Genomic DNA, 26,846 nt, shown 5'->3' with positions numbered 1-26,846 from the left:
CACTTTATGGTCTTTGTCGCTTCAGTTTAATGTATGCAAGTGCCGCTCGCTATCTTGTTACCCCAGCCCTACATCTGTCCGAGTGATAAACGCAGCTGGAAAAGATTGCGGCAGTTACCCCCACTGTGAAATGTACAGTTTGGATGAACTGCAGAGAGGGTTTTGTAATGGTGGCCCGCTTGATCCTTGTGACTGATTTGGAAATAAGTACAAAGTGGCAGCCAGGCAGCCTGCGCTTGGCAGCAGAACGGAGGTGTTGCTTAAGGACAGCGCCGTTAGCTTTTTGGTGATTTCAGCAGCTGGAAACACAGAGGGGCGAGCCTGCCGTTGGTTCAGCTGTGACTACATCTGACGCACTGGGGTAGCTGGTTAAGCTGTGGCTATACTGAGGGTCAAGGTTACACAGCAGCTGTGTCATGACCGAGGCAGAAAAACACACTATGGTATTATTATTATTACTGGTATATCATTACTACTTGCTCAAAAATTCACTATCTTTCCCTTCCTTTGTTATGTTCCTCTGAGCCAAACAAAGAACAGATGTGTTGAACAGATTATCAGGAACTAATAGTATAAAATGCTCAATTTATCAGCCAAGTAAACAGCCATAAATAGCTCATGTCTTTATCAGAAGGAAAACTATGATAGATAGTGACAGTGGTCAAGTTAAACATACTTTAGAAATGTCCAAAGAAATACATGTAACATGTAACTCGGTCAAACCTGAGGCAAAATATTTGAGATACCAAAGAGTTGAGGAAATGTCTAGTTTTATAAGAGGTCACGACACCGTGAGTCTGTGTGCCATGCAGTAAACACACCCACATCCGTCCAAATTCAGATTTTTCACACATCGCCGCTTGTTCCCCCCCAAAACTGACAATCACAGGTCATGATTGCTTCCACTCCACAAAGATTTTCTTCATGTGGATGACATCACCACAATTTTTTCATGTTGTTTTGACTTTCCCCATCACACACGCCGACACACTTTCCGCCACGTAACGCTGCGCTTTCAACAGCCCGTGTGAGGGGGTCAGGTCACCGTAGGCCCTCTGAGGTAACGTGATACACTGTCACATTGCAACCCCTGCAGGGTTTTATGGTCAGACTGTACGCGCTCTTGTCTTGTGAGCGTGTGTGGACATTTAATTATTATTTTGACACGGAACACGCTGTCAATGCAGAGGTCAGAGTCCACGGGAGGTTTATGTAACTTAATGTTTTTTATTTCTCAACTCAGCTCAGCAGTGGGTGTTCAACATGCTGTCAGCCAACGATCAGGTTGTACAAAATTGAGTCGAAACCAGTGGATTTCTGTAATAATGCATCTTAAAAATGTAAAACTTCACTGCATGCATTTGAAATTGGTCATCAAAGATGTTACATTAGTCTCTGAGCTAATGTTTGCAAAGGCACAGGTATGAACCTTCAGATCTAAAAATAGAAGCCAAAATTTGCTGCGTCCTGTACATTTAACTGTCACCGACCCCGACGTATTCAGTAAAGCGAACTGATAACAGGGTGATTGAACCGTCAGCTATCATACGGCTCATCTGTCACAGACTACAGCTGAAGTCCAATGTCAATCACTTCCACAGGCCTGTACTTTGGCCAATCTCCATAACGATAAGAGGGCGCCGGCCAGCGTATCAGCCCTCGAGTGATAAGGGTTGACTCGAGTGTTTACACTGCGGGCACGGTCCAGGCTGAGCTCATCGAGTGAACTCTTCAAACAAATGGACGGGCAGAGCGGGCGGGACAGCCCAATCAGCCCATATTCCTACTCTAAGACCACCATTATGGCCTCTGGGGCCCTTCTTCTTACAGGCCTGTCAGCACTCAGACCACAGGATGGGTGGATTAAACATTAACCTGTGGTCTGCTCTCCCTCACAAACACACTCAATCATCACACAAACTCTTGGATAGAGCTGGATTTCATGTTGTCAGGGATCAAAGTTGCATGGATTACTTTGAGTTTTTGCATGAGGAAGGTAGGGCGGGAGTGTTGTTTCCTGGGTTATTATTGGGTTTTTAGATATTATTAACCATACTTGATAACATTCTTTTATAGATTGGCAGCAACACTAGTTTTATTATTACACAACAGACAAGTAGATGAGCAATCTCTTTTCTATCTCTCTGTTGTCAAGGTATATTCTCCTGTGCTACAGTGTTTTTACCCTGATGTCTTTGTCTGCCTTCAGCTTTATCTGTGTTTTCTTGTCATCACGCTCTTTGCTGTTTGTTGTCTTTATCCTTGTTGGATTTGGAAAGCATAAAGCTTTACTGGACGCCCCAGAGACAACAGTTAGTCATGGAGACTGAGTGATTATTCTCTCACAGCAATCAGCTGCATCCACACAGATGGTTTTGTGTGGATGTATACTGCATATACCACAGGATCAGATAACATGATCCCTTCCAAGCACTGTACTTTTCTTAAGTGATGGATGTCCTTATACTGAGACTGTCGACTCAGCAGTGCAGGTGATTTGTGGATCACTTTTCTAGGGGAATCTCATGTAAACTAATTTCACTCTGTTCCATGTCCTTTTCTGTTAGGGGAGCAGGGGGCTTTCCACATGCCTGGGTCACATTCAGAGCATGTTTATCTGCCTCAGCCAGAGCTTAGTAGCTGCTTCATGGCCTGTCTGTCTAATGTGGGTCTTGACGGCGATGGATGAGCGTGATGTGGGGGGCTGGGTGACCACGCTGTGCAGAAATCCGTCAGACTGTATGGATTATTTATGCTCCACTCATACATACGGCTCTCTGGTCACTGGTACAGACCTGCTAACATTCATTTTAACCTATTTTTACACCATAATGGGATTTATTGATTTCAATGAGAGATTGAATTCCAGTGGTGGTAGGTTGTAGCTGTCTTCACAAGCCTGCCGCACTCCCTCCGTTGCTGATTTCAAAGTGTGAGCCGTGTGTCAGCATTGCCATGACATCGTCATGGCGACCCCGGCGGCTCTTGGTTAGCGGTCTTTTGTCAGTGTAACCCCCATCCTCCTCTTTTGGACCCTAACCCCAACCCCTAACAAGCACACAAACACATATGACCTTGCTCATCTTCCACTCAGTGTCCGCAGTGCCCTCCGCAGGCCTCGGTTGAGTGAGCACAAGAGAGGTCTTGACCTATGGGACAAAGGTTTGCTGTTACCGTAGGAACCGCTGTTTTCTTTCTCTCTCTCTGCCTCGCTTGCTCTCTCTCTGTCTCGCACGTTGCTGATAATGACTCTGTAATGTAGCTTGACTGACGTTCCTCTCCTCCCTCCAGTGTCTCTCGCTCTCTGTCTTACTCTGTCTCAATCCTCTCTAGACCTCTGAAGTCCGAAGCTAAGCCGCTCTGTGTGTTTACGTTCTCATGTTGTATGTTGGTGGCAACATGAGGTTAGCTTGGTCCACGACTTCACAGTTGCTGGTAGTGGGGTCATGAGTTCAGAATGGAACCTGTGTCATGTATGTCATTTAAATAGAAAGTCACGCATGGTGTGTGTTGACACAAAGCCTTGACATACTGTATGGTCCCCTTTAGACTGATCCATATCTGGACATATGTGTCTGCAAAAATGTATCATAAGTTTTTAACGACCTCAGGAAAATTAAGTTCACAAGCACAAATTCATCTCATCTTACCACTAGACAATAACTCAGCTGGGTTAATGTGAGTGTTTCCTGAATAGACAGAACGGATGTTAGTCAAGCAGTAGCCCAGAAAGCTTCTTTATTTTTTTGCCTTGAGGTAGTATTATAATGAGACAGCGCTGAGTGAAGTGAGTGGATGAAACAGGATGTCCTCTAAAGAAAGACCTTAGGGTCAGGAGCAAGGGGCTGAATGCTAAACAGGTTTGCTTTATCCTAGCAGAGCTAACACTGCTCTCATTCAGAATTACAAGTGTATTGTAGAGTGAGTAGCTCAGTGAAGCGGCCTGCTCACGTGCCAGGCTTCTCTTCACGTAGGGTGGCGTTTTTTAAACGGGTGGGACTCCTCACGGTCAGTTTAGTTTCTCAGGGATGTGAATCATGAATTTCCCCTACGGGATAAATAAAGTATCTATCTATCTATCTATCTATCTATCTATCTATCTATCTATCTATCTATCTATCTATCTATCTATCTATCTATCTATCTATCTATCTATCTATCTATCTACTGTATCTATCTATCTATCTATCTTTTTTTTCTCTGCATGTATTAAACCTAAACACTTGGTTGTTTCTTGCTCTGCTCTCTCTGCCAATGGCTCCAACCCTAAAGATTTTATATGGCATGCATTTGCTAATGAACAAGCCACCAGTACATTACATATCGGCTTTTTAAAAGACATTAGAAACATATTATTAACAATTACATAACACATAGAATCACACAAAACTATACTAGGCCAAACTATATGCAAATGATCTGTACTTCACATAGCTGCTTCAGTAGAATACCATTCATTTCTGTCATCAGAGCCTCTGAATAGACTCACAGGGAGCACTGAGGGCAGAAACTTGTTGAGCATGCAGTCAGCCTGTCTTCTAAAATAGTCTACTGTACCTTACACAGTGCAGGGCAAGTTAAGGTTAAACTAAAGACGTGTAAAGGGTGAGAACAACCAACAGCTGCTATCTTCTAGCCGTATAGCCCCCCCCCCCCCCCCCCCCCCCCCCCCCCCCCTCCCCACACACACACACACCCCCACCCCACCCCACCCCCTTTGATGTTCTTAGTGGGGCCTGATGGAAAGAGCTTACCGAAGATTGACCCACTTTACATGCGGATATATGAAGTTTGAATATGTGATATAAGGTCTGTTCTCTTTGACCAGTCTTAAGCTAAGCCGTAAAGGCAAACTCACTCCTTAGTGCACTTTCATGTGTAGCTCGTAGCTCCTCCACCCCCACCCCCACCCCATGTGCAATTCAGCAAAATCTCACCCATCTACTGTACAAGCCAAGTCTGTCATGTCTCCTCTAGCCAAACCTCGACCCAGCCTTCCTATCACAGCAGAGCCTAAGCCAGCCCATTGACCTACATTCATTCCTCCACATGTCTCTGTGCCTCGCTCTCTTTCTCTCTGTCCTCTGTCTTTCCCTTTCTGCAGCACTATGAGGCCTGTGAGGATAAGGTTACTGTATTTGGAGTGAATAGCTCAGAGGAGTGGAGTGTGTTGTGTCATAAGATACTCCATGTCCTTCATTCCTTAGTCGCCTGCTGCTGACCCACTAGAGCAGCGTGCCTCACCTGTTTGTGTGGATGGCCACATGTTGCATCAGCACCACTCATTAGGGCCTAAATGTATGAGCCAGTGTTGTGTTTAATCATGCGCACTGACAGATAAGGCAGTATTACTCTACGGCGTTGATGTTGATAATGATGTTATCAGTTTTGCACCATGCTAGCAGCGTGGCTTTGTGGACGGTCTACCACTTTGGTCCAAACTGAAATATTTCAACAACTATTGAATGAACTACCAAAACATTTTTGAACAGACATTCATGGTGCCCAGAAGGGCGCTCTTAACGACTTTGGTGATCCCCTAGCTTTTCTTCCAGTGCTACCAACAAAATGATCACTTATCTAGTGAAATATCTCGACATCTACTTGATGGATTGGCAAAAAATGTGGTACAGATATTAATGGTCTGTGTAGATTCCATTACTTGTCCTGTCGTACCATCATAAGCTGACATCTGTGGTTTTGAGTGAAATATCTCAACAACTATGAGATAAATTATCATGACATTTTTGTACAGACTTTCATGTCCACCCTCAGGATTTATTGCACAACACTTTTGCTGACTTTACATTTAGTGCTATTATAAGTTCAGAGTTTTGATTTACCACAAACTTTGGTTACGACATAATAAGTTTGAGCCTACTGACATGTAGTTTTTTTTCTATTGCCTAATAGAAAATGTTAGCATGCTAACATGCTAAACTGAAATGGTAAACATGAGCATTATACCTGCTAAACATTGTCATGTTAGCGAGCTGACATTAGCATTCAGCACCAAGCACTGCTGTATACAGCCTCACGGAGCTGCTGGTATGGATGTCAACTCTAGAATTTGACAGAGGTGACCTTAGAAATGGATTATTATCTTGTCTCCCTCTGTCTGCCCGCCTGAGTTTCTATATCACCTCTTTGACCTCTGTTTTTTTTGTCTCCCTCCACCCTCCCGCTGTCCTCTGCCTCTAGTCTGATGAGTGAGAGTGCCGGCAGCCTGCTCCTCCACCGCGATGGTCGACATGGAGAGCCACTACCATCCCCCTTCTCCCCTGGAGGACACGTTGCTGGACAGCCCCCTGTGCGCCGATGACGACTTCATGGGCGGCATGGAGGAGCTCCAGGACATCTCCCAGTCCATCGACAACGATGCCCTCAGCTCTTTCGATGTCCCTGAATACCAGTCCTCCAGCAATGGCTCCGAAGGTTCCACTGTCCTAGGTGAAAAGGGTCTGAATGTCACTGAATGGAAATACCTCTCTTAGGTCATTAATAATATGGTGAGATGACAAGGTGGGGGGTTGCTCCTACATCGTCATTTCACAGTTTTAAAGTATCCACGGTGGCTCAGTGTAATCGCCCGGTCATTGTCAGAGCAGGGGTCCCTCAGTTTAGCCACTTAATCCTTAATTTGCGCCAACTGAATGTTCAGACACACACTCTGGTTTATTTAACCTCTTGTGCAACAATCCTTTGACAGCCCCTTTTTACTCAGGTTGCCTGAGTGACCTACTTTTTCGTGCCTTTGGGGCGATAGTCTCTTGATCTTGATTGATTTGTCCTTCTCTGTCTCTGACTTACTCAGTGTCTTGGTGCATTTCCCTGCCCATTCCTTTCTGTACTTCCTCCTCATTTCTCCTTTTTCTCTCTAGCCTTATCTACCTCTGATTTTCCCTAAACCCTTGTTTTACCTCTCTGTCCTCCCTCAGTCCTTCTCCTCGCTCCATATCCAATGAGGAATTCACACATTCCTCAGCCACCATTCACCACCTCTCAGGAAACATCCACTTTGCTGCTGTGTTTCCTCCTGAATAGAAGTCACATGGGCATCTGGGAAATTTATGCTACTACCAAATTATGCAACAAGCGAACAAGTAGTGAATAGTCTAGAAAGATAGACATTTAATGGAATAATAGAGGGTGTGAGTGAGGTGGACAAAGGGAGGAGTGAAAAAAAGAGGGGAAGCGTTGGGAGAAGGCATCACGGAAACATTTGATGGTGTCATGGAAAAGTCAGTGAGAGGGCTGGTTAGGATTTATAGGTGTTTACAAGTGCGAACAGTGAGAGACGGGAGCAGAGGCAACACTGACATGCTTTTCTTGTCCGCACTGAGTCAAAACATGTGCACTTGCCACAGCTCCAGGTCCACTGCCAATGCTGCTTATCCGCGTTCTGGCGTCTCTTTACCAAACTCATGTGGCTTGACTTAGTGCCACCGTTTAGTACCATTGCATCTTTGCTATTTGTGCACCAAGCAAGTTCCATCGACCGTGTCCCCTTCACAAGGTGAAAATAGAAAACTGTTGGCAACCTATGGCGAACCTCATGACCTGTCTTCCATGAGGATGATCAGTAATACTACTCCCAACGCTGCATGCTAATATCTTTGAATAAATAGTCGCTGTGATGGAACAGACTGTTTTTGTTGGGGCAAAGAGGTCAAACTGTACTTTAATTCTACTAGGTCTTTGCCGCAGGGAGATGAGACTTCACAATAGAGACGCATTCATGAAGGCAGCCGTGACTGAAGCTTTTTATTGGCCTTCAGTTATCTCTGAATAATGACCCAATTTATTAACTGATTGTGGTGAAAATAACCATGTTCTTAATGGTCACACCAGAGGGCATGGCAGAAAAGGCTGCCGTCATAGAGGTGGGTGAGGTGCAATGAATCATATAACCGGTGCACACTTTTAGACAGTCTCTCGTCAAAGGCTTTATTGTGTTGCGCTCTGAAATTCTGTTGTAATTAGTTGATGTGAAGAATGGAAAAAGAGAGCTGAAGTTTAAATCCCGCATACTGCCTCACCTCTGGCACACCTGGCAGACACTGACACTGTGTGAAAAACAAAATTATCAAGAGCAGCCTCCACAGCTCTGACATCGGAAATGTGTCAGGGGAGGGGTTTCAGGCGCCGTTTGACAATCCGACGAGTAAAGGATGCTGATGCCTTCAGTCTGCAGGAATTACAGAGTCCAGTTAGTTATGATCTATGCCTCTGTAAGGCTGTGAGGAACATCAGTGCTTTGTACAGCGCACTTCTAGCAGTGTGCACTTTCTCTAAATACACGGTCATGAGGATGATTAGGACTGCAGCAACAATGGAAATTATACAGTACACACTGACATGAATGCAGATGCACTGAAGCTTCTGTGAGTGTGCGCCCACTTTCAAATCAGATATCGTTGTACTGTGTGTGTGTGTGTGTGTGTGTGTGTGTGTGTGTGTAAGTAAGAGCCATTGTCTCATTCTAATTGAATGTGCAGATGTGGGTGGCAACACTGTGAATATCAGAGAGGCCAAACTAGTTGGTGAAAGTCAGAACATACAAATGAGGCTTTTCACAAAAAACATCTGTGAAGGTTCTCTTGAGCAATATTTTTTTCCTGGATCAGCTTCGTGCACAACTGTAGAAAAATTGGATTTTATGTCTGTTTTGTAAAATAGCAAATGTAGCTCAAATGGGGGCGAATAGCGCTTGTGTTAGGGACTATTTTCAGTATCAAATTTGAGTATTACTAGTGAGTATTTATAGCTGCAAGGCTGTGTTTGTGGGACTGTAGGAATGCATCACCCAGTGCAGTTGCAGTGGCTCACTGATGTGTTGTCCCGCAGCAACAATGACATGTCAATCTATGGTAGATACAGCTTACTCTGTATCAGGTTTTTGCTACATCAACAATACTTGTCAGTTGGATCAATTCATTTCTGTTTTTGGTCTTCTCATGGGATTTGTTGTCAATAAAAAATATATACAATATCACCAGCCCATCACTTAGGATGTGTAGGGGGGAGGTAGTGCAATGACTGGTTTAACCAACCATGTGCTCGTCTCTTGTAGATGCCCTGACGCCAGCATCCAGCCCCTCATCAGTTGTTTACGGGCTGGCGGCCGGCCAGGAGGAGTTCTCATCTTCCTCCTCATCGCTCAATCTTGAGTGTCGAGTGTGTGCTGACCGCGCCTCGGGCTACCACTACGGAGTCCACGCCTGCGAGGGCTGCAAGGTGAGACGAAGATTACACACAGACACAAACACACATACGATCCGGTCAATCGAGTACTAGAGCAACGTAAGAATCGGTGACTGAGCAATAGAACATGTAGTTGTTGGAGGACATTACTGTGAGGATTAAATCTGTCACCAAGTTATCACGCCTCTGCCGCACCTGGTCTCTCCTGTTTTCTCAACCTACAACGTGTTTTATTTACTACTGCCCTCTGCCGCTACTTCTGTCAAGATCCATCAGGTACTTCCTTCCAAAGTCCCCCACACTCAGGCACAGACAAGCCAAGAATCACAGTGTTCTGATTAAACATTGACTAGTTTCAAGACAATAAATCGCATTCTGAAGTATAACACTTAAGAAAGTAGGACATGCCAGGCCAGAAATCCAGAGGCCATGTGTCTTGTGACTAATGATAACTCCTAAAAGCATCAGAAATACCAGGCTCGTCCTTCACATGTGGTCTCCCAATAATCTTTCAGTTAATTGTTTACCAGTCATGTTGAAGAACAACCCAAGGCTGTTTTTTAAGAGGCAGTAAAGGACAAAGATAGTGTCACTTGAGGTGTTTGTGCATGTGTTTTTGAGACTATGTTGGTGTGTTAGTATTCTGTTTTTTTTTTATATATTTTTTTTTTAAGTCACTGAAGGAAAAGTGGGCCACTGAAGGGAGAGACTTTCCTACACCTCCGCAACTGTAAATCCACTTAGTTCAGCTGAATGTAGCGGCCAAAACAGCAATGGGAGTATGAATATCAGGAAGTGATACATAAACTCCATCATGTCAAAGTGCTATTACATAAACATTCACATCAGAGCTGCGGCTCACTGCAGTAGAAGTGCAGTAGTAGAATGATTTTGTTTCGACTTTCAGAGATATTGAGCATTCATGTGTCAACACAGAATGATATCAACTAAACAAAAGCCTTGGTCAGTCCACAGGGCAGAGTCAGTGTTCTGTGACCTGTGCAGGGTGAAGTCGCGGGGCTGTAAAACAACAGGTTATCACAAAAGTCAAGGTACATTTGTTTAACTTTTAGGAGGGAGTCATTAGAAACACATCAGTCAGATGTGACCTATGAAGTGCCAAAGGGTAACGGTGAAGACCTTACTTGCAACATTAGCTGGATAAACTGAAGTCAGCATTTCTTGATCAGATCCGCAGAGATCTATATCGGAAAAGGCTTTTCCTATTTCAAACGCTTCAGACATTCAGCCGTCTTTCGCCCAACTTTTGAGAACGCTACCATTGTGTCCTTTGTAGTCGTTGTTGTCAACCTGCAGAAGTTGAAAAATATCACATGACGTATTTAGCAGGTGCAATGTTCAAACATGAGCCCCATGTATCTCCATGTACTATTTGTCTGAGTGAGTGGGATTGATGGAAAAGAAAGGGGGGGGAAATGAGCATTGAATATTCATGACTGAATTGGCCACAATCAAAGTTTAAGTTCAGAAAAATCTTTGTTATTGGTAAGTGATGTGTATTAACACTTAATAACCCAGTTAATTGCTTCACCGGGACTAGAACTAGTCTCATCTGCATGTTACTGGTAATGAAGATAAAACAGGGAGAGTGATGCACAGGGTCAAACAGGTATTGTGGAGAATGTAAAGGAGAAAACTGTGAAACCAGGTGCTTCTTCCAGGATGATGCCAGTGGTCGTCAGAATCGAGCACTCCGATTGTAAATGTGAAACTAAAAATCCTTTATTAATATATGGCTAACGCATTTCGACTCACACTTTCGAGTCTCATGCCCTTATGAAGACCCTGTGATTCAAGACGCGTTGTCGTATCCATATATTAATAAAGGATTTTTAGTTTCACATCCACAATCGGAGTGCCCCGGACATTCTTTTCCGACTGCCATTGTACAGTTTCAACTCTAATCAGACTTATTACACTGGACAGTTGTTTTTTTTTCTAGTTTATCATCTGCGTGTTATTTGGTCATGGGACAGTAATAGGAGGAGGCTGACCTCTGTGATGTCAGTACACTCATCCTTCACAACGGTGGACACAAGCAGAATCGGCATGAAGTCCACGTGGGGCTCTAATTCTGTCCTGGCTTCATGTCAGTCTTGCTTTATACGTGTATAAGTGTGTGTCTGTGTGTGTGTGTGTGTCTGTGCATGTGAGGTTGGGGGTTAGTGGGTGAGAGTCAGTCTGAATTACTTAACATGTGCTCACATGGTTGTAGCATGTCCGCGTAACCCCTGTGTAATCTTGTATTTTATGACCGTGTGTGTGTGTTTCAGACTGCGTGTGGGTCTGTGTGTATTTTGGCACACTGGGTGACAGTTTGAGATGAATATGTTATTAAGCAACTCCCCGGGCCATTTTCTACCCTCCAGCCAGCCACAAGTATGCCACTCAGTCCAGCTCTTCCTCGCCAGATTTAAATGTTTCTTTTTTGTCAAGGTTGTGTAAGCGAGGAGAGACTGATGGTGAAACTGTGCATCTGATATTGTCATGCACCACCCACAGGGGGAAAAATAGCTGCTTCTAATGGCGTCTTTCTTAATAAAGAGTTGGTCAATAGTTTTTTTCTGGATCTGGAAACTGGTTACATAACAGCTTAGAGTTTATTAAAAGGGAATTTGTTAGACTCTGTTACATTTCAGGTTTTATTAACTTATGTATTTTGTTTTTTAGAAATGTTTCACTAAGCTGGTCTGTATGTTCTCATTCTTACAAATGAAAATAATTGCCAAAATCTTTGCTTCATATTAGCAGTTTTCACATTTTTCCTTTTCCCTTCACTCCTCCAGGGTTTTTTCCGGAGGACCATCCGTCTGAAGCTGGAGTACGACAAGTGCGAGCGCCGCTGCAAGATCCAAAAGAAGAACCGCAACAAGTGCCAATACTGCCGCTTCCAGAAGTGCCTGTCAGTGGGCATGTCCCACAACGGTGAGTCGTACAGGGCAGGGCAGGTCAGGGCAGGGCAGGGCAGTGCTTCAAACTCAGCAGCACACACACACACACATACACACAGAGATGTCGTGGTTCTTGTTACTTGTATATACACACCGCTTAACAGAGTACCACAGTTGTGCACAAGCCAAGAAAGATTGAGCAGGCACGTACGCACATAATTAGCACAAGTAAGCAACCTGACACCACAGCTGGGTGTTAAGTTGCATGTTAAGGCAAGTCACTAACTGAAGACTACTCCCGGCGTCTATACAGCTGTGTGTGTGTGTGTGTGTGTGTGTGTGTGTGTGTGTGTGTGTGTGTGTGTGTGTATGTTCTGCAGAATTGAACTATTTCAACATTAATCCATTCGTAGCTTCCCTCTTCAGAAACGGACAAGAACTGTAACTCATGCGGTTGCAGCACATGATCTTTCTGTGTGCGTCTGCAGACTTTCCAGCGCAAGAGTCGTATCAGGCAGCAGCTGAACCCACTCAACCCTTTTGGTGCAGACGTGAGTCGCATAATCAGGTGAACAGACCCTCCTGATTATGTGAATTCCAACCTGCAAAAACCAATGGAGGGCGGTGACGGTCTGCTTTACTGTGCGGATACACCTGAAAACCAAGAAAGAGCATTTTAAGAGTCACAAACAATCCAAGATGTCAAAAATAATAATTATTAATACTAATTAATCATATGATGGGAATAGGACCTTTGATAACTGATTCTTTCCTTACTGTTTTATTTATTTTGACACTGACAGAAACCCTGGATTGTCTTCTACAGCAATAATTTCTACTCCTCCGCTCTGACAGTGTTCAGATCGAGAATAACATTATAATATTTAAGAAAAAAGTTAAAAAAAAATGGTCATGTACAAGAGTAGAATCATGTCATTACATCAAGTTTTTTCCTTTTGAAATTACAATCTTGTTTTGATACCATTACGGCTTAAAAATGTCCATTAACACTCTAAAATAATGTGAAAATTCACCCCTTTTAAATTCCTTGAACAAATACTTCAATTTTTTTTTGCTTGTTTGTTTGTTTTGTGGCTATTTGTTCAAAGTAACACATGCTTAGAGTCTGATACTTAGACTCTAGACTCTGTTAGTCTTGTGTGTTACTGAAAACGTCGGCACATTCAACATCTGTCAACACCCAAAAACAAAACACTGTCTCTCTTAAATGCCTTGCGACAGATTTGAACGTCAGTGCTGCTTATCTTTGTTTGGAATAAGGAATATTGAGGTCAAAGTATGAGATTTTGGTGAATGTTGTTTACTCCGTGTAAACATACAACATGGCATGCTGACCCTTGGCCAAGGTCAATGTCCTAAAAGAAAAAAAAAATGCTCTGAAATAGATTTAGGAGATGACGCGCGTGTATGTGTGTGTCGGGGGGGGGGTGGAGGGGTGCAGGTGCTCGTGTTTGCTGTCCTGTCAGTGTGTTTCTACCAGAAGAAGGTCAGTGTATTCGTTGGGTTTACATATAGACTGTGCAGACTTTGCAGTTATTCCATACTGGTGGCAGAGAACTTGTGGATACAGAGGCTGGGCAGAGGAGCGTCTTTATTTTGTCTCTCGGGATTATTGACTTAAAGGGCCCTTCCGATGCTTCCTTAAGACACAGCCTAGATTTTGATAATGATAGTGCCTTAAAGCTCAGCAGGAGCAGTATTTCTGTCCGCTGCACTTCCTCTCATGGTATACGTGTATTGAGTTTCATGGGCCTAAATGTAACCGTAGAGGGGGAGGAAGGAGATCTGAGATGCGAGTGCAACCTGATCTTTTGAGGTCTGGTGGTCTAAGATACCGCAGGACCACAGAACTGCTAATTTTGGGGGTTTGTCGTTCAGTTTTCATCGACCGCCAATTGATTCCAGTTGAATCTGATCATTCTGGATGATCCTTACTGAAATGGTTCAGGAGTGTCTTTTTTTATTTTTATTTAAATGTATTAACAAATGTTGAGATATCAATCGACATAGAAACTCGATGTGAACTTTAACCATTAAAATGACGTAGTTTACAATAAAGCGCAGTGAGCTGTGTTTCAGATTTAGTTACAATCAGGTGCTCTGTTTTATTTGATTATCATAAAATCTGTCCAAAACCGAATTTAGAAGAGGGAATTATAACATGAATGCATAACATATTCTGGCTTAGTGTTAGAAAATGTACTTTTATTTATTTATTTATTATTCAGTAACAATAACCCCCCCCCCCCCCCTTCAATTTTCAAATTTATAAGCGTATACGCAGGGTGAGGCCTCTCAAGCTTGTCTAACTCCACAAAAATTTCCTTGGGTGAAACTTGATTACTCATGTGCTTTACTTCATTTCAGGAGTATGCTACATGCTAACATCCCCTTATGTTTGCTGTTGCAACAGCAGCATTGTGCTTTTATTATCACACAACAAACTAGTGATTGAACATTTCTTGAATCCAGCAACTTAATGATCCGTCTCATGCACTGACAAGATGCACTGAAACAAACACATCATTTTGTGTTTTAGCAGTTAGTGAGAAAATAACAGGTCCAGAGCAATAATAAGTCTGACTGAAGTGAAGGACGGGTTTATTGGCCGGAATCACAGACACAAACAGATGATTCAACTCGATGACAGACCGTCAGGCCCCGACTCCCAACTTGAGTCGCAGAGTCATCCCCTCACACCGGCTCTTAGGAAATGGACTTACGCTCAGCTTAGCATCACTCACTTCCTCTCATCTTAATTAGACTTGGCTCCAGCCCAGGCGACCGCTGTGGAGCTTTACCAGCTTCAGAGGATCCATCCACTTTGTGAGCAGTAATCTAATGGGCCCTCATGCTGTCTGCTAGCTACGCATCTCATCCCTGCTCAGTCCTGCTCAGTACGCCTGGATTTGTTTCATCAGCGGGTGGCTCGTTGGAAAACAGGGAACTCAGATCTCCTTTTATGTGTTTATAGTCTTGTAAATGCAGGCAGTCACTGCAGCTGGATGTTGGCTGCTTAGAGGGAGGTGTGTGTGTGTGTGTGTGTGTCTGTGTGTGTGTGTGTGTGTGTGCATGGTGTGTGTGTGTGTGTGTGTGTGTGTGTGTGTGTGTGCGTGTGCGTGGTGTGTGTGTGTGTGTATGGCACCAGCTTGTGCCTATTTAGATTTTTAGAGTGGTGAGGAGGGGTTAAAAACAGTTCACCTCTAATCTCATTAGTCAAATGGGATCAGGCCGTCTGAGAGATGCCAGCATCCTCTCGTAGAAAAACAACTCTTGCATGGTGTTGACACACACTTCACACAACCGCTGCCCACTTCCAACACACCTCGTAATGGCTAGTAACCTATTGTGTTCATTCACAATTTTCTATAGATATGTTACATAAAAAGACAGAGTCTGTGTCCCTGCCCTTTTTCATTTGTGCTTTAGTGACATGAAAGTTTGGAAAGTTTCTCAGGTCCTTCGAAATAGAGAATTTAGGTGGGTCAAAAAACTCAGTGCCTGTTTTTAAATGTTAATCAATTCTTTTTTTCTTTATTTTTATAATTAAAATTTATTTGCGTTTGATAGCAATAAGAACACAACAGTGGAAAAGGGAAAAACAAAAAACAAATAGGCAGGTAGTGCAACTGACAATGACAAATTGATATATACAAAACAATAGTTACGTGATGATAGCAATGTGATAGGTACTAGGACACAGTGACTAACAAATGTAATCTATCAGACCACAAGTTTCTTTACAGAACCAGAACATCTTTTCACACGCTGCAGTTTCCAGCATTTGAACCTTCCACATATTTAGTGTAGGTGTTTAAGGTTCCTTCCAACACCGTAGAATCATCCGTGCACTGGTGATTAGGCCAGTTTTTAATATCCTAATATATCTAATTGTGGAGCAACTGGTTTGTCCCCAAGGAGACACAATCTTGGTGATCTGGGCAACTCATACATTTACCATCTACCCATAAAATCTACTACGTTCCTCCACAAAGGAGAAACAAACATTGTTCCATATAGATGCGTATTTCTGAGTATAATGTGAAATCACACATTTTTTTATGTAGTACCTGCCACACTGTCTTTGAATGTGCCAGAATAGGATTCAAAATATTATTTTCCCCCTTTTATTATTGACTGTGCAAGAGAATCAATAGGTTTAAAAGGAGAGGTAAGTTCCAGTTCAGCAGGATCCAATCCAAATCAGCATCCGTTAATGTTAATTAATGTATGCAAATGGATCAATGGATATCAGTGTTACTGTTCCTTATGTGCTGTAGTGTTTCATTGTGGTAGGATGGGATTGAATTCTTATGTTATCCCATCCAGTGGAAATGTGTGGACCGGGTACTTTGTATTTAATGTCATTTGATTTGATTCCCAGTTGCTCCAGCTGATGAACAGATGTTCACAATGAAATATTTGAGCCCAGATTTAATTTAATAATTAGTATCTCAAGTGCTGGTTTTATTACATGGGGGACACTGACACTTGGAGATTATTTTAGGGCGACACTTTTTGCGTCTTTGGAAGAAACTTCTGTGGGGAGCTGGTCAGTGTTTTCCTGACCTCTTGGCCTCTTTTAGGAGAGGAGGAGTCTATTGAAAACTGTTTTTTCTGTGGATTTAGAGCGAGTGTCTAGCACAGGCTATATTCTGTTTTGCACAACATCTCTGCTGCCGTCTTCATGTAAAAACCAAAGGAATTAAATCATGTTATTAAAATGAGGTTTTAACTTCTCTGACTTTAAAATTAAGGCCTGTAGCTGCACTTTGGTCAATTCATAAGAAGTGCCAGACTCAATGCCAGAAATGACAGATTAAGATATTATGCTTGTCATGGAAATATACTTTATTTAAACTACAACAGGATACTGTCCTCAGAGCCATAGTCTCCGGGGGGGGCGGGGGGGCTTTGGCACCAGGTGTCAGGAAAACAGTCCAAGAACTGCTTTTTGTGTTTCTAGTGATGCTATTTTTGAACATTTCATTGCCTCTGCTCCACAAGCTTTGTTTGGATGGATTTAATAGCTTTGGGTACATTTAATGTCTTTTTCTTTGCTGATATGTTGACTTGGAGTCGTTTTACTTCATGGGGTGTCTTTGTAGAGATTTTGAAAATGATTCCTCCAGATTTCAGCATCTGGAATAAGTGATAATTGTGGTTTTGTGGAGTTCAAGATATTTTACATCTTCCAAAACCGGGTTTGTTCTTAAGCTCTCTGTGTGCTCTCTTTGGTCTTACACAGTAGTTTTCTCCATGTCCTGTTGCATGGCCTTTTGGTTTTTACAGTAAACATAATACATGTAATATTAAGTGTTTTTTAATGCATTTATAGTAATTTCCATTATTGATTTTTATCTGTCTCTTTATTCATACTGGCACAAATTCTATCATCTCAATCTGACTTTCTTTCTGCTGTCCACAGCCATCCGTTTTGGTCGGATGCCCCAGTCGGAGAAGCTAAAGTTGAAGGCGGAGATGGTGACGGGGGACAGGGAGGTGGAAGACCCTCAGATAGCCGACCAGAAGACGCTGGCCAGGCAGATTTACGAGGCCTACCTCAAGAACTTCAACATGAACAAGGCCAAGGCTCGAACCATTCTCACTGGCAAGACCAGCACCCCTGTACGTTGATTTAGAGTAGTGGGTTGCGTGTGTGTGTGTGTGTGGATTGCGTGTGCATGGCTCTCCTCATTACCAGAGTTTCCTCACAGGTCAAAGTCATGTTGTCTTGCAACTTTTAATTTATTCCTTCCCCATTGGAGCTATTTTTAATGTCATTCTGAGCACACCGAAAATTTGCAATCAAACTCATGTCTCAATATGACCTGGCAGCCACTACCTCAGAGATTACGTGCAGCCAGGCAATGACAGAAATAACTTGCTCAATCAGTAGTGCAAGCCAGCACACAAGCTGGACAAGGAAACGTCTGTTTGCACAGAAACGATATAAAGAGCCAGTGTATGAGCCCATCACATCCCCCGCCACCTCTGTTTCCCTCTATTCCTGTGCTCTTTTTCATCACCCGTCCCCAATCCCACCAAAAATATTCCCCCGCAGCCTCGCTTCTGTCGCTTTGTTTTCATCGGAGCGGCGGGGTCAGCAAAGGGGAGGGTCAGGGACTACAGCTCAGAGTTGTTGTGAATTCCATGGATGGATGTGTGTAGGTGTGAAATCGGTCAAGAGCAACAGGTCAGTCCAAGTGCACATCCATGTTCAAACACAGACCTTCCCCACTTCTGGAGATCAAAGCTTCCAAATGGATAAGTGTCTTTTTAGAGGGGGCAGAGGGAGCATGTGGGTCCTGCAGGCACTGGGAAGCAGTCAGTTGGAAATACACCATGTTGTTTGATCCACCTTTGATTTTAAAGCTTATTCATGGTGCCCCAACAATGAACTTCCCATGAAAATCATAATGTATCATTTGCAGAGCTCGATGTACAAATTCTAACATGTTACATAACTTTGATTCTGAAATTTGTTTTTATGTATTTAGGAGATATAGCCTATGTTTTAAAATGCTCTAGAGACTGTAGCAAATAGAGAGTTGTTATAGAAAACTATCAAATGGTTAATCGTCCTTGTAGAAAATGTGTATCTTCTGTGAACATTTTATTAAGGCATCCAGGTAATTCCTGCAATTGAGACAGGGAATTTCCATCAGGATTGACTCATCAGTCTCAACGTCTGAAAGAAACACTCAGGCATAATTGTGTTGGGACTGATTTGTGTGCAGCTAATTTTATTGTCTGACTCAACTGGTTTTGCGGTGGTATGATTCACCTGAACAGTGTACAGCCTTGACAGGATGTTTTTTTTCCCTTTTATAAAAATAAAAAATAAAAACACAGTTAGAAATGTCAAGCTCTTGCTGCTGCAGTGTACTGTTGATAGAGTATTAGGAAATAAAAGATTGTCTTTTAAAAGATATAGCTTTGCTCTCTAAGACTGTGACTAATGATCATTATTGATTATTCAAATCATAACTGAGGGAGGCTATAAATAGTTTTTAGCCATGCTAACGGTGTGGCTCTACGACTGGCAGTGTTGGTCTGTCGGCCATTTGGTTGGTCTACCACTTTGGTCCAGAACACTATCAGACTGCCATTATATTTTGTACAGAAATTAATGTTCTCCAGAGGCAAAGCCTCCGGTGATGTCCTTTTCAAACCAAGGACATTCACATTAGCAATGGCTGTACTTTGTGTTTAGTGCTAATTAGCAAATGCTAGCATGCTACACAAAGCCAATGAACATGGTAAACATTATACCTTCTAAGAATCAGCATCTTAGCATTGTGACTGTGAGCATGTGACATTTGCATTTAGTTCAAAGCATCATTGTGCCTCAGTAAAGCCTCACAGAGTTGCTAGCATGGCTGCAGACTCTGATCTTGTCATTTTTTGCTACTTGTAATTCTCTTGCTTCTCAAAATGCTGTAGCCCTGACAAGGCTCAATGGATCGACTTTGCTTTAACAAATGTGTTGCAGTACATAATCAGCTAACGTGTAGCACTGTCAGTGTAGCATTCCAGCTAGCTCTGCTTTCAGTGTAAACTATTAATGTTACTAGAAAAAAATATTTGGCATACGAACTGGTTTATGCATCTATAAGGGTGTCGCTCCTTGGCCAAGGAGAGTAATCATATCAGCTTTTCAGCACGCTACTCACTGAAGTACCAAGGTCTTTTCTGAGGTTATTGTAACAACAGGATGATGATTGGGGCTTCTTTGCTTCCACAGGATCACATAGCATCAGTTCGGGCTGTTAGCCCAAAGAGAAGCACAGTGTATCCTTTAGAAAAACTCCACTTATTTACTCAAGGTACACAGTGTGCATGTGCAGGAAGTCTGTGTCAGTAGTTTTGGTGCAACGTTGCTTCAAAGCATTTTGAAACTAAGATTTATACTTCACGAACAATATTTATATTGTATCCTAATAGAAAATGTAACATTCATTTGTTTGTGATATCAAATTATGTATCGAATTAAGTACTGTAAACAATCTGGCAGAAGTTACCTGATAATCAAATGCTGTGTTGACCGAGAAGCGCCACGAATTCAGGCAGCTCGCCGTCACGAGCCTCATACCTTCCCTTGCTGCTGTTGACCACAATTAGCACAGCGTTCATGAGTCAGAGCTGTGATATGATGAGCAGCAGCAGGTGTAGCTGCTCATCAGATGCTGGAACAGTGACACAGCTTAAAGCGCCTATTAGCTAGAATCAATCACTGCCATTCAGAGCTGCCTACATTTACATACCTGTGTCTCTACAATAACATTATCAGGATTTTGGACACAACTTTTTTTATTATGAAGGCGTACTTTGTCAACTGTGGCATTGTTTCAAATGAACTTTGTTCTTTATTTCTAGAGAATTTGTTTACACCTGAAACTTTTGTTTTGAGTGTTAAGAGTGACATCTATAATTATAGCTGCAGGGTCAAGGAGAGTAATTATGTCATTGTGGAAATATTCAAGTGTCAATAAGGGCTCTGGGCTTAGCTTCTCCTTCCAGTAAAGATTATGTGTAAACACCACAGTCACTAGAGTTTTTCATTGCTGTTTCAGCTTTTTCCATATTTATGTAGTTAAGTGAGGTCAGGTTTATTTATGTAGTCGAAAATCACAGTACACACTGTACCGACTGTGTTGCCTTTCAATTAGAAACACATTTTTATCCATAGTTTACACACAGGGCTTATGAGAGTGTCTCTTTCTCCACTGTCCACAGCCTTTCGTCATCCACGACATGGAGACCCTCCAGTTGGCAGAGCAGACGCTGGTGGCCAAGATGGTCGGCTCTGCGGGAGTGCTGAAGGACAGGGAGGCAGAGGTTCGGATTTTCCACTGCTGCCAGTGCACATCGGTGGAAACCGTCACGGAGCTCACAGAGTTTGCAAAGTCCGTCCCCGGGTTCTCGAGCCTGGACCTCAACGATCAGGTGACTCTTTTGAAATATGGAGTGTACGAGGCTCTCTTCGCCATGCTCGCCTCCAGTATGAACAAGGACGGGCTCCTTGTAGCGTACGGCTCAGGCTTCATCACCCGGGAATTCCTCAAGAGCCTGCGGCGTCCATTCAGTGATATGATGGAGCCAAAGTTCCAGTTTGCCATGAAGTTTAACGCGCTAGAGCTTGACGACAGTGACCTGGCTCTGTTTGTGGCTGCCATTATCTGCTGTGGAGGTGAGGGTGCAGGAAAAATAACATTGCTTATAGTTAAACTCTTAATTTGCTGCATGGAATATTACATCTTCTTTTTGCTCTTTGAAAGCTTTTACTCAATTTCATCAAATTAAACAAATTGTAGAAATTGTTCAATATTTTATTCTATCAGGAAATTATAGTCAAAGAGTCTCACTCAACTTTATTTCTCCTCTACTACAATTAGACCGACCAGGCCTGGTGAATGTGGCGCACATCGAGCGAATGCAGGAGAGCATTGTGCAGGTGCTACAGCTCCATCTGCTGGCCAATCATCCAGACGACGTTTTCCTCTTCCCCAAGCTGCTGCAGAAACTGGCTGACCTCCGGCAGCTAGTCACTGAGCACGCACAGCTGGTGCAGGAGATCAAAAAGACAGAGGACACGTCGCTGCACCCGCTCCTGCAGGAGATCTACAGAGACATGTACTGAGGATTGTGGATGAATAACCAGGAGAGGCACTCTGCAAACCATCTCCTTTTTTCAGGGACAGAAGAAGAAGAAGAGTCCTCCATAAGCTAGGGTTGAACCACTTAACCCCCCCCCTTCCCCCAATGCAGCAAGAGTTAGCTTTGGTCAGAAAAAGAGGCCCAAGCAAGAAGCTAGTGATTCTCTTGTTCTGACACAGTGCTCTCCACTCCATTGTGTGGACCTTCCCAGGCAGAGAAGTCATGTATGCAAAGCTGCAATGTACAGCTGATTGAGCCCCTGCTTAGGCACCAGTGTATGCAATCTCAGACCAAACCTCTCGGATAAAAACACTAAATACTAATTTAAAGTCTGACCTCTGTGTTTATCCCCATCCTGACCCTTAACAAACATGAAGAAAGACAGTGAACTTCATAGTCGTCACTCCAGCAGTACGTTTGAGAGTACATTTTTATACTGATGTCAAAGAGCAAAGAGCCATATACCTTCACAGTTAACAGCACCCAAATGACTTCAGTGGCAGCAGCAACATTAAGACAGTAATGATACAGTTTTCAAGCAAGGCAGCTTCTGCCAAATTGGCTACCAAGAAAGGGTGGTTGTCCGTGCACCAGCCCTCCAGCATGTTTCCTCACCTTTTTATACCCAGAGACACGACCGTCACCAGGCTCCTGAACGTAATCATTTATTTGTACTGTAAGCCTTCGAAGCCATACTCTGTTTGTAAAGATACTGGAAATGATCAACATCTTCTCTCTTCCTAACAAGACAGCATCAAGACTCGGTATGGATGGTCATCACTTATTTCTCAGCTTGTACACAAACTATTCAGGCAGTAGTATTTTTACACTTCAGTATAAATCAGCAAAATTTGAAGTTTTTGCAGACTGAAGTGACCGCAGACGCAGATTCACTGTGTACACGCACCGCAAGCACAGACACGCCTGTGATATGTTAATGAGACACTATTTTATATCGGACCTCTGTTGAATGCCTTTCTCGCAAAACACATGCACAGACGTTTGGCACTCCATCCTGTTTTGTGTCCTGGTATTCAAGGGCTAAGACCAAGATAAACCGCATTACGACCTTAATACGGGCAGACTTAGGGTGGATTTGCTGGAAATGAATTCATCTGTTTCTTAATTTCTCACTCACTGAGGCCCTGTTCCTCAAAATTACATCTCATTATTTTTTTTCTCGCAATTAGTCATGCTGTCTCTCTCCTCGCTCTCCTGTCAGTACTTCTGCCTTCTGTTGTGTTTCACGGACTGTGTTCGGTCCCATTAACACATGCAGTAGATTAAGATTCAGGGGTCTTATGCACACATTTTTTTATGAGATGGCAAATCACAAGCATTTTTTTTCTTCATAGGAGAAAATCAGAATGCTACGGCCTCACAGATTAAACCAAGACTTTGACAATTGGAGGTTTTTTCATCATCAGAAACCCTCATTTTGAGTGAAAAGGATTCTGTGTTGGTCAAACGGTCAAACCAAACACAAGCATGTGGCCATCTGCACTTACGACATTTTTCACAATTACATAATTATATAGTGATGGATGAAGACCAAATACGTTTCCATGTGGCATCATTTAGATGTTTTTGTCCGTTATCTGTTATGATGTGAAAATGCCACTCCTGTATTTTATAATCATACTGCCTTTTATAAAAAGAAAGAAAAAATGAACATGCGACACAGAAGACCTACAGTAAAGGAATGCTGATGGTGAAAACATGCATGTCTCATACTTTGCGTAATATATATGTGGATCTGAGAGAGAATGCCCCCCTCCCTCCCTCCCAACCACCCCTCCCATCTGCTTATCCAACCAAAATCTAAAATCATCATGAACTGACTGAAAGTCAGTTCATGAGAAATGGACTTTGTGTTTATAATTACATCCCATTGTATAAACAGAGTGAACTGTACATAGCTGAAATGATCGCACCGACTACCCCGCCCCAACTTTTAACTCTTGAGGTATACAAGGTACTATGATGATCAACTTTTGTATTCCTCTGTTTGGTGAAAAAAACAACTTTTAAATGTTTGAAATTCTACAGCAAGTGTAGTTATGTACTGTACGTTCTATTTTTTTTTTTTTTTTTTGCTTAAATGCCACATAATTGTGTTTTAATTGTATTGGATCATATTTTTATACTAAAGTATATATGTATGACTAAATCAGATCATTGTTTATTTGAAATGGCACGATTGAAGAGTGCAGTGTAAATAGATTAGAGGGTTAATAAGGCAACTGGTCATCTGAATATCCGTAGATCTGAATCCGATCGGGGACATTCCTTTTGTTCATTTGCTGTTTTGTAGAAAGAGAACCATCATGTCTACAATATGCGTTCGGTTTCATTTCCCCTGTACTTCATTTATCTGACAAACCATGCTCTTATGAAGCATACAAGGGCTGTGCAGGGCCATGGTAGCTCATAAAACTTGACCTCCATGATCTCTGAATACAATGAAAACTACACTTATCATTTGAAAGGTTGAGCTACTCAGCACTGATCATACAATACTGCTCTCCTCTTTTTATACTCTCTTCTCAGGTTGCACATTAAAAAAGAAACGAGTGGGGTAATTAACATATGCACAGAATTTCATCATTATTATCAGTTGAACAAACCAACCTTTATTTTATTTTATTTTTTGTTCACACACCTCCTCTTGTCAAATAGACACAGTGAATGCACTCATAATGCTATTACAGTAAAGAAGATGCAGTAATGAAAATGCAGTATATATTATTGTATAATCCTGTTTTTGTCACGCTTCCTGTCTGACTTTTCTCTCCTCACTCGCTGCTATATTGTACTAACTCACCTAACATTTCTTATGCCATGAGTAGATTACGAACTCTTCAAGCTGCCTCTTACATATTATTATCTTCTCACAGAATGTCAGTCCCACATGCAGAATTCACTGAACGCAGCTCGGGTTTTTTTTCCCCTCGCAGACTCCTGGGGACTTGGGTGTTCCCTGGTATGCTTGGGGGATTAGCCACAAACAATCTGTGCCTTAGCGTGTGCCCATGCCATACAACACGAGAGATTCATAAAAAATAAAAAAAATAAAAAAAACTTGACTTGTGCACACACACACTTTCAGAATTGTAAACTGTTGGTGTCCTCAGCTAGATTTAGCTGTTGGCGACACACTAGGGCCACGCAGAGAGGAAATGATGTCACAGCAGATTTAGGAAAATATCCTATGGAAACTACAGTAAGAAAGAGGCTCAAAAGCGCTATTGAAGCTTCATTTGACAGTAACAGCGAAGGATTTGCTTTAATGAAAGGCATTTAAAAAGCTGAACAGAAAATGGTTGAAACCCTAGAGCCAGGCCCTGGAGGAGAAGTCATGTAAATTTGTGATGTCTGCTTTCCCTTAGGAATGTCTGTTTTGTGTTGAATTGACAAGGGACTTTTTAACTCGTATCAGGGAAACCTAGTCTTCCTTTGGTGAACTAGCTCAGGACATAGAAAGGTACTGTTCTTCCTCCTTGCTCTATCTGTCTCTCTTATTCCCTCTGGAATAAGTTTATTAGTGCTCTGCCTTACAGCACATAAACACCAACAACAATATTGATTAATATTACCTTAATTTTATTTTCCAAAACTGACAGAAAAAATATATATATATACTACCGGGGGGCAGCAGTCATAAGAATTAGATATTTGATTGATTTTTTTTTTTCTTCCTGGAGTTTGTTTTCGTGGATATAGTGTCATGCAAAGAGACAACAGAGACTGTCTTTGGATGTGTTGTTAATGTGTACTGTGGCTTGGTAACAAATACTGTAAATGTTTGATGAATGTATATCTAGTCATTTAAACAATGAAACAAGTTGACATTGAATGGATTTCAAAATAAAATGATTTTAAAATCCACTATGTTCAGTATGTTTGTTTTAATAAGTTAATATCATTTCCATTTTCCTGCACCATCTGAACTAGGTTTCTATGGTTGTTTCCATACATGTGTCTCTGCCAGACTAAAATTTCCACAGACTCAAATACATCTAGAAACATATTAAAATGCAGAGTTATCTGTCATGTAAACTGAACCTGATGCAAGGGCTCCATCTATTGGTCTGCAGTCAATCCTGCAACTAGAGTATATTGACTGTACAATGTAGTGAAGTGCACATACTGCATTTTGGTTCAGTGATTTATTTTTTATAGTCATCACAACAGGTCTACAGTGTTGATGCCAGAAGATCCCACTGTTTTGTGCTAAAAGGGAAGAAGGACTGTCACAGCCTGTAATTATATTACATTGCTGTTATTATGTCAGTTGATGAGTGGCAGAAATTAATTTTAATTAATTACGTGGGAGGGAGGGGGGGCTATTGCTATGTGCATAAGGCAGTGCAGCATGGCATCTCAAACATTTTCCAAGGCAAACAAGAAGAAGACCCCAAACAGATTTACATTAGTCCAGAAAGATGTTAATAAACAAACACCTATACATATCTCAGATCTATAGTGTTTGTTTTTATGTGTGGGTGTGTGGGTCCAGATTTGCATATGATGGTCTTAAAACTATAATCTCAATACAGGGACCATCTTGAAGGCAGGGCTCCTGATAAGGTATTTTAACACAACCCATATTAAGGCCCTTGTTCTGTCACATATAGTCAGCTACTTTAGTGTTGCATGACCATGACTGGATTACCAACTGGGTGATGCAAACTGCTCCTGGGCCCCAGGTTAAATGTGTGTATGGCTTCTGCATATATAAATGTGTTTAACTTGTTTACTTTAAGGTGACAATATACATACACAGTGCACAGAGAGACAGTGGTGTTGGCACAGGGTGTCAAAAAGGACCCACAGCTAACCCCCATAAAGTGGGTTAATCAGGCATGTGCTTATATACCTGCCTGAGGTTCTAGGGCCCCAGGGCAGGTGCCTGCTTTGCCCTGTTCATCCTTTTTCATTGGGGTTAGGAAAGTCTGCAACCAAAAGGCCTCCTTCGTCTTTGAGGACCAGTGCACTAGAGGGCGCTCTGCTCCAAACTAACTATCCATGCCTCCTGTGTCTGCATGT

At 42.4% G+C, this 26,846-nt stretch overlaps 1 protein-coding gene across 2 annotated transcripts in view; it reads left to right on the top strand.

Moving 5' to 3' along the window:
• LOC111229843 (peroxisome proliferator-activated receptor alpha-like) overlaps positions 1 to 23,883 on the top strand; it is a 30,450-nt gene extending 6,567 nt beyond the window's left edge. The window contains exons 1-7 of one of the 2 annotated variants that reach the window (XM_022756327.1): positions 1,900 to 1,996; positions 6,202 to 6,450; positions 9,074 to 9,237; positions 12,012 to 12,150; positions 17,566 to 17,765; positions 20,877 to 21,330; positions 21,536 to 23,883. In XM_022756327.1, coding sequence (XP_022612048.1) covers positions 6,243 to 6,450; positions 9,074 to 9,237; positions 12,012 to 12,150; positions 17,566 to 17,765; positions 20,877 to 21,330; positions 21,536 to 21,780 — 1,410 coding nt within the window. In that variant the 5' untranslated portion in view covers positions 1,900 to 1,996; positions 6,202 to 6,242 and the 3' untranslated portion in view covers positions 21,781 to 23,883. Of the gene's footprint in view, positions 1 to 1,899; positions 1,997 to 6,201; positions 6,451 to 9,073; positions 9,238 to 12,011; positions 12,151 to 17,565; positions 17,766 to 20,876; positions 21,331 to 21,535 lie in introns of those variants that run through there. The other variant, XM_022756326.1, reaches the window with a different exon arrangement.
• Positions 23,884 to 26,846: the final 2,963 nt, after the last annotated feature.

Source organism: Seriola dumerili, unplaced genomic scaffold, assembly GCF_002260705.1.
Source record: "Seriola dumerili isolate Sdu_G_001 unplaced genomic scaffold, Sdu_1.0 BDQW01000242.1, whole genome shotgun sequence".
Taxonomy (NCBI): domain Eukaryota; kingdom Metazoa; phylum Chordata; class Actinopteri; order Carangiformes; family Carangidae; genus Seriola; species Seriola dumerili.
This window is presented reverse-complemented; position numbering and strand designations above follow the sequence as displayed.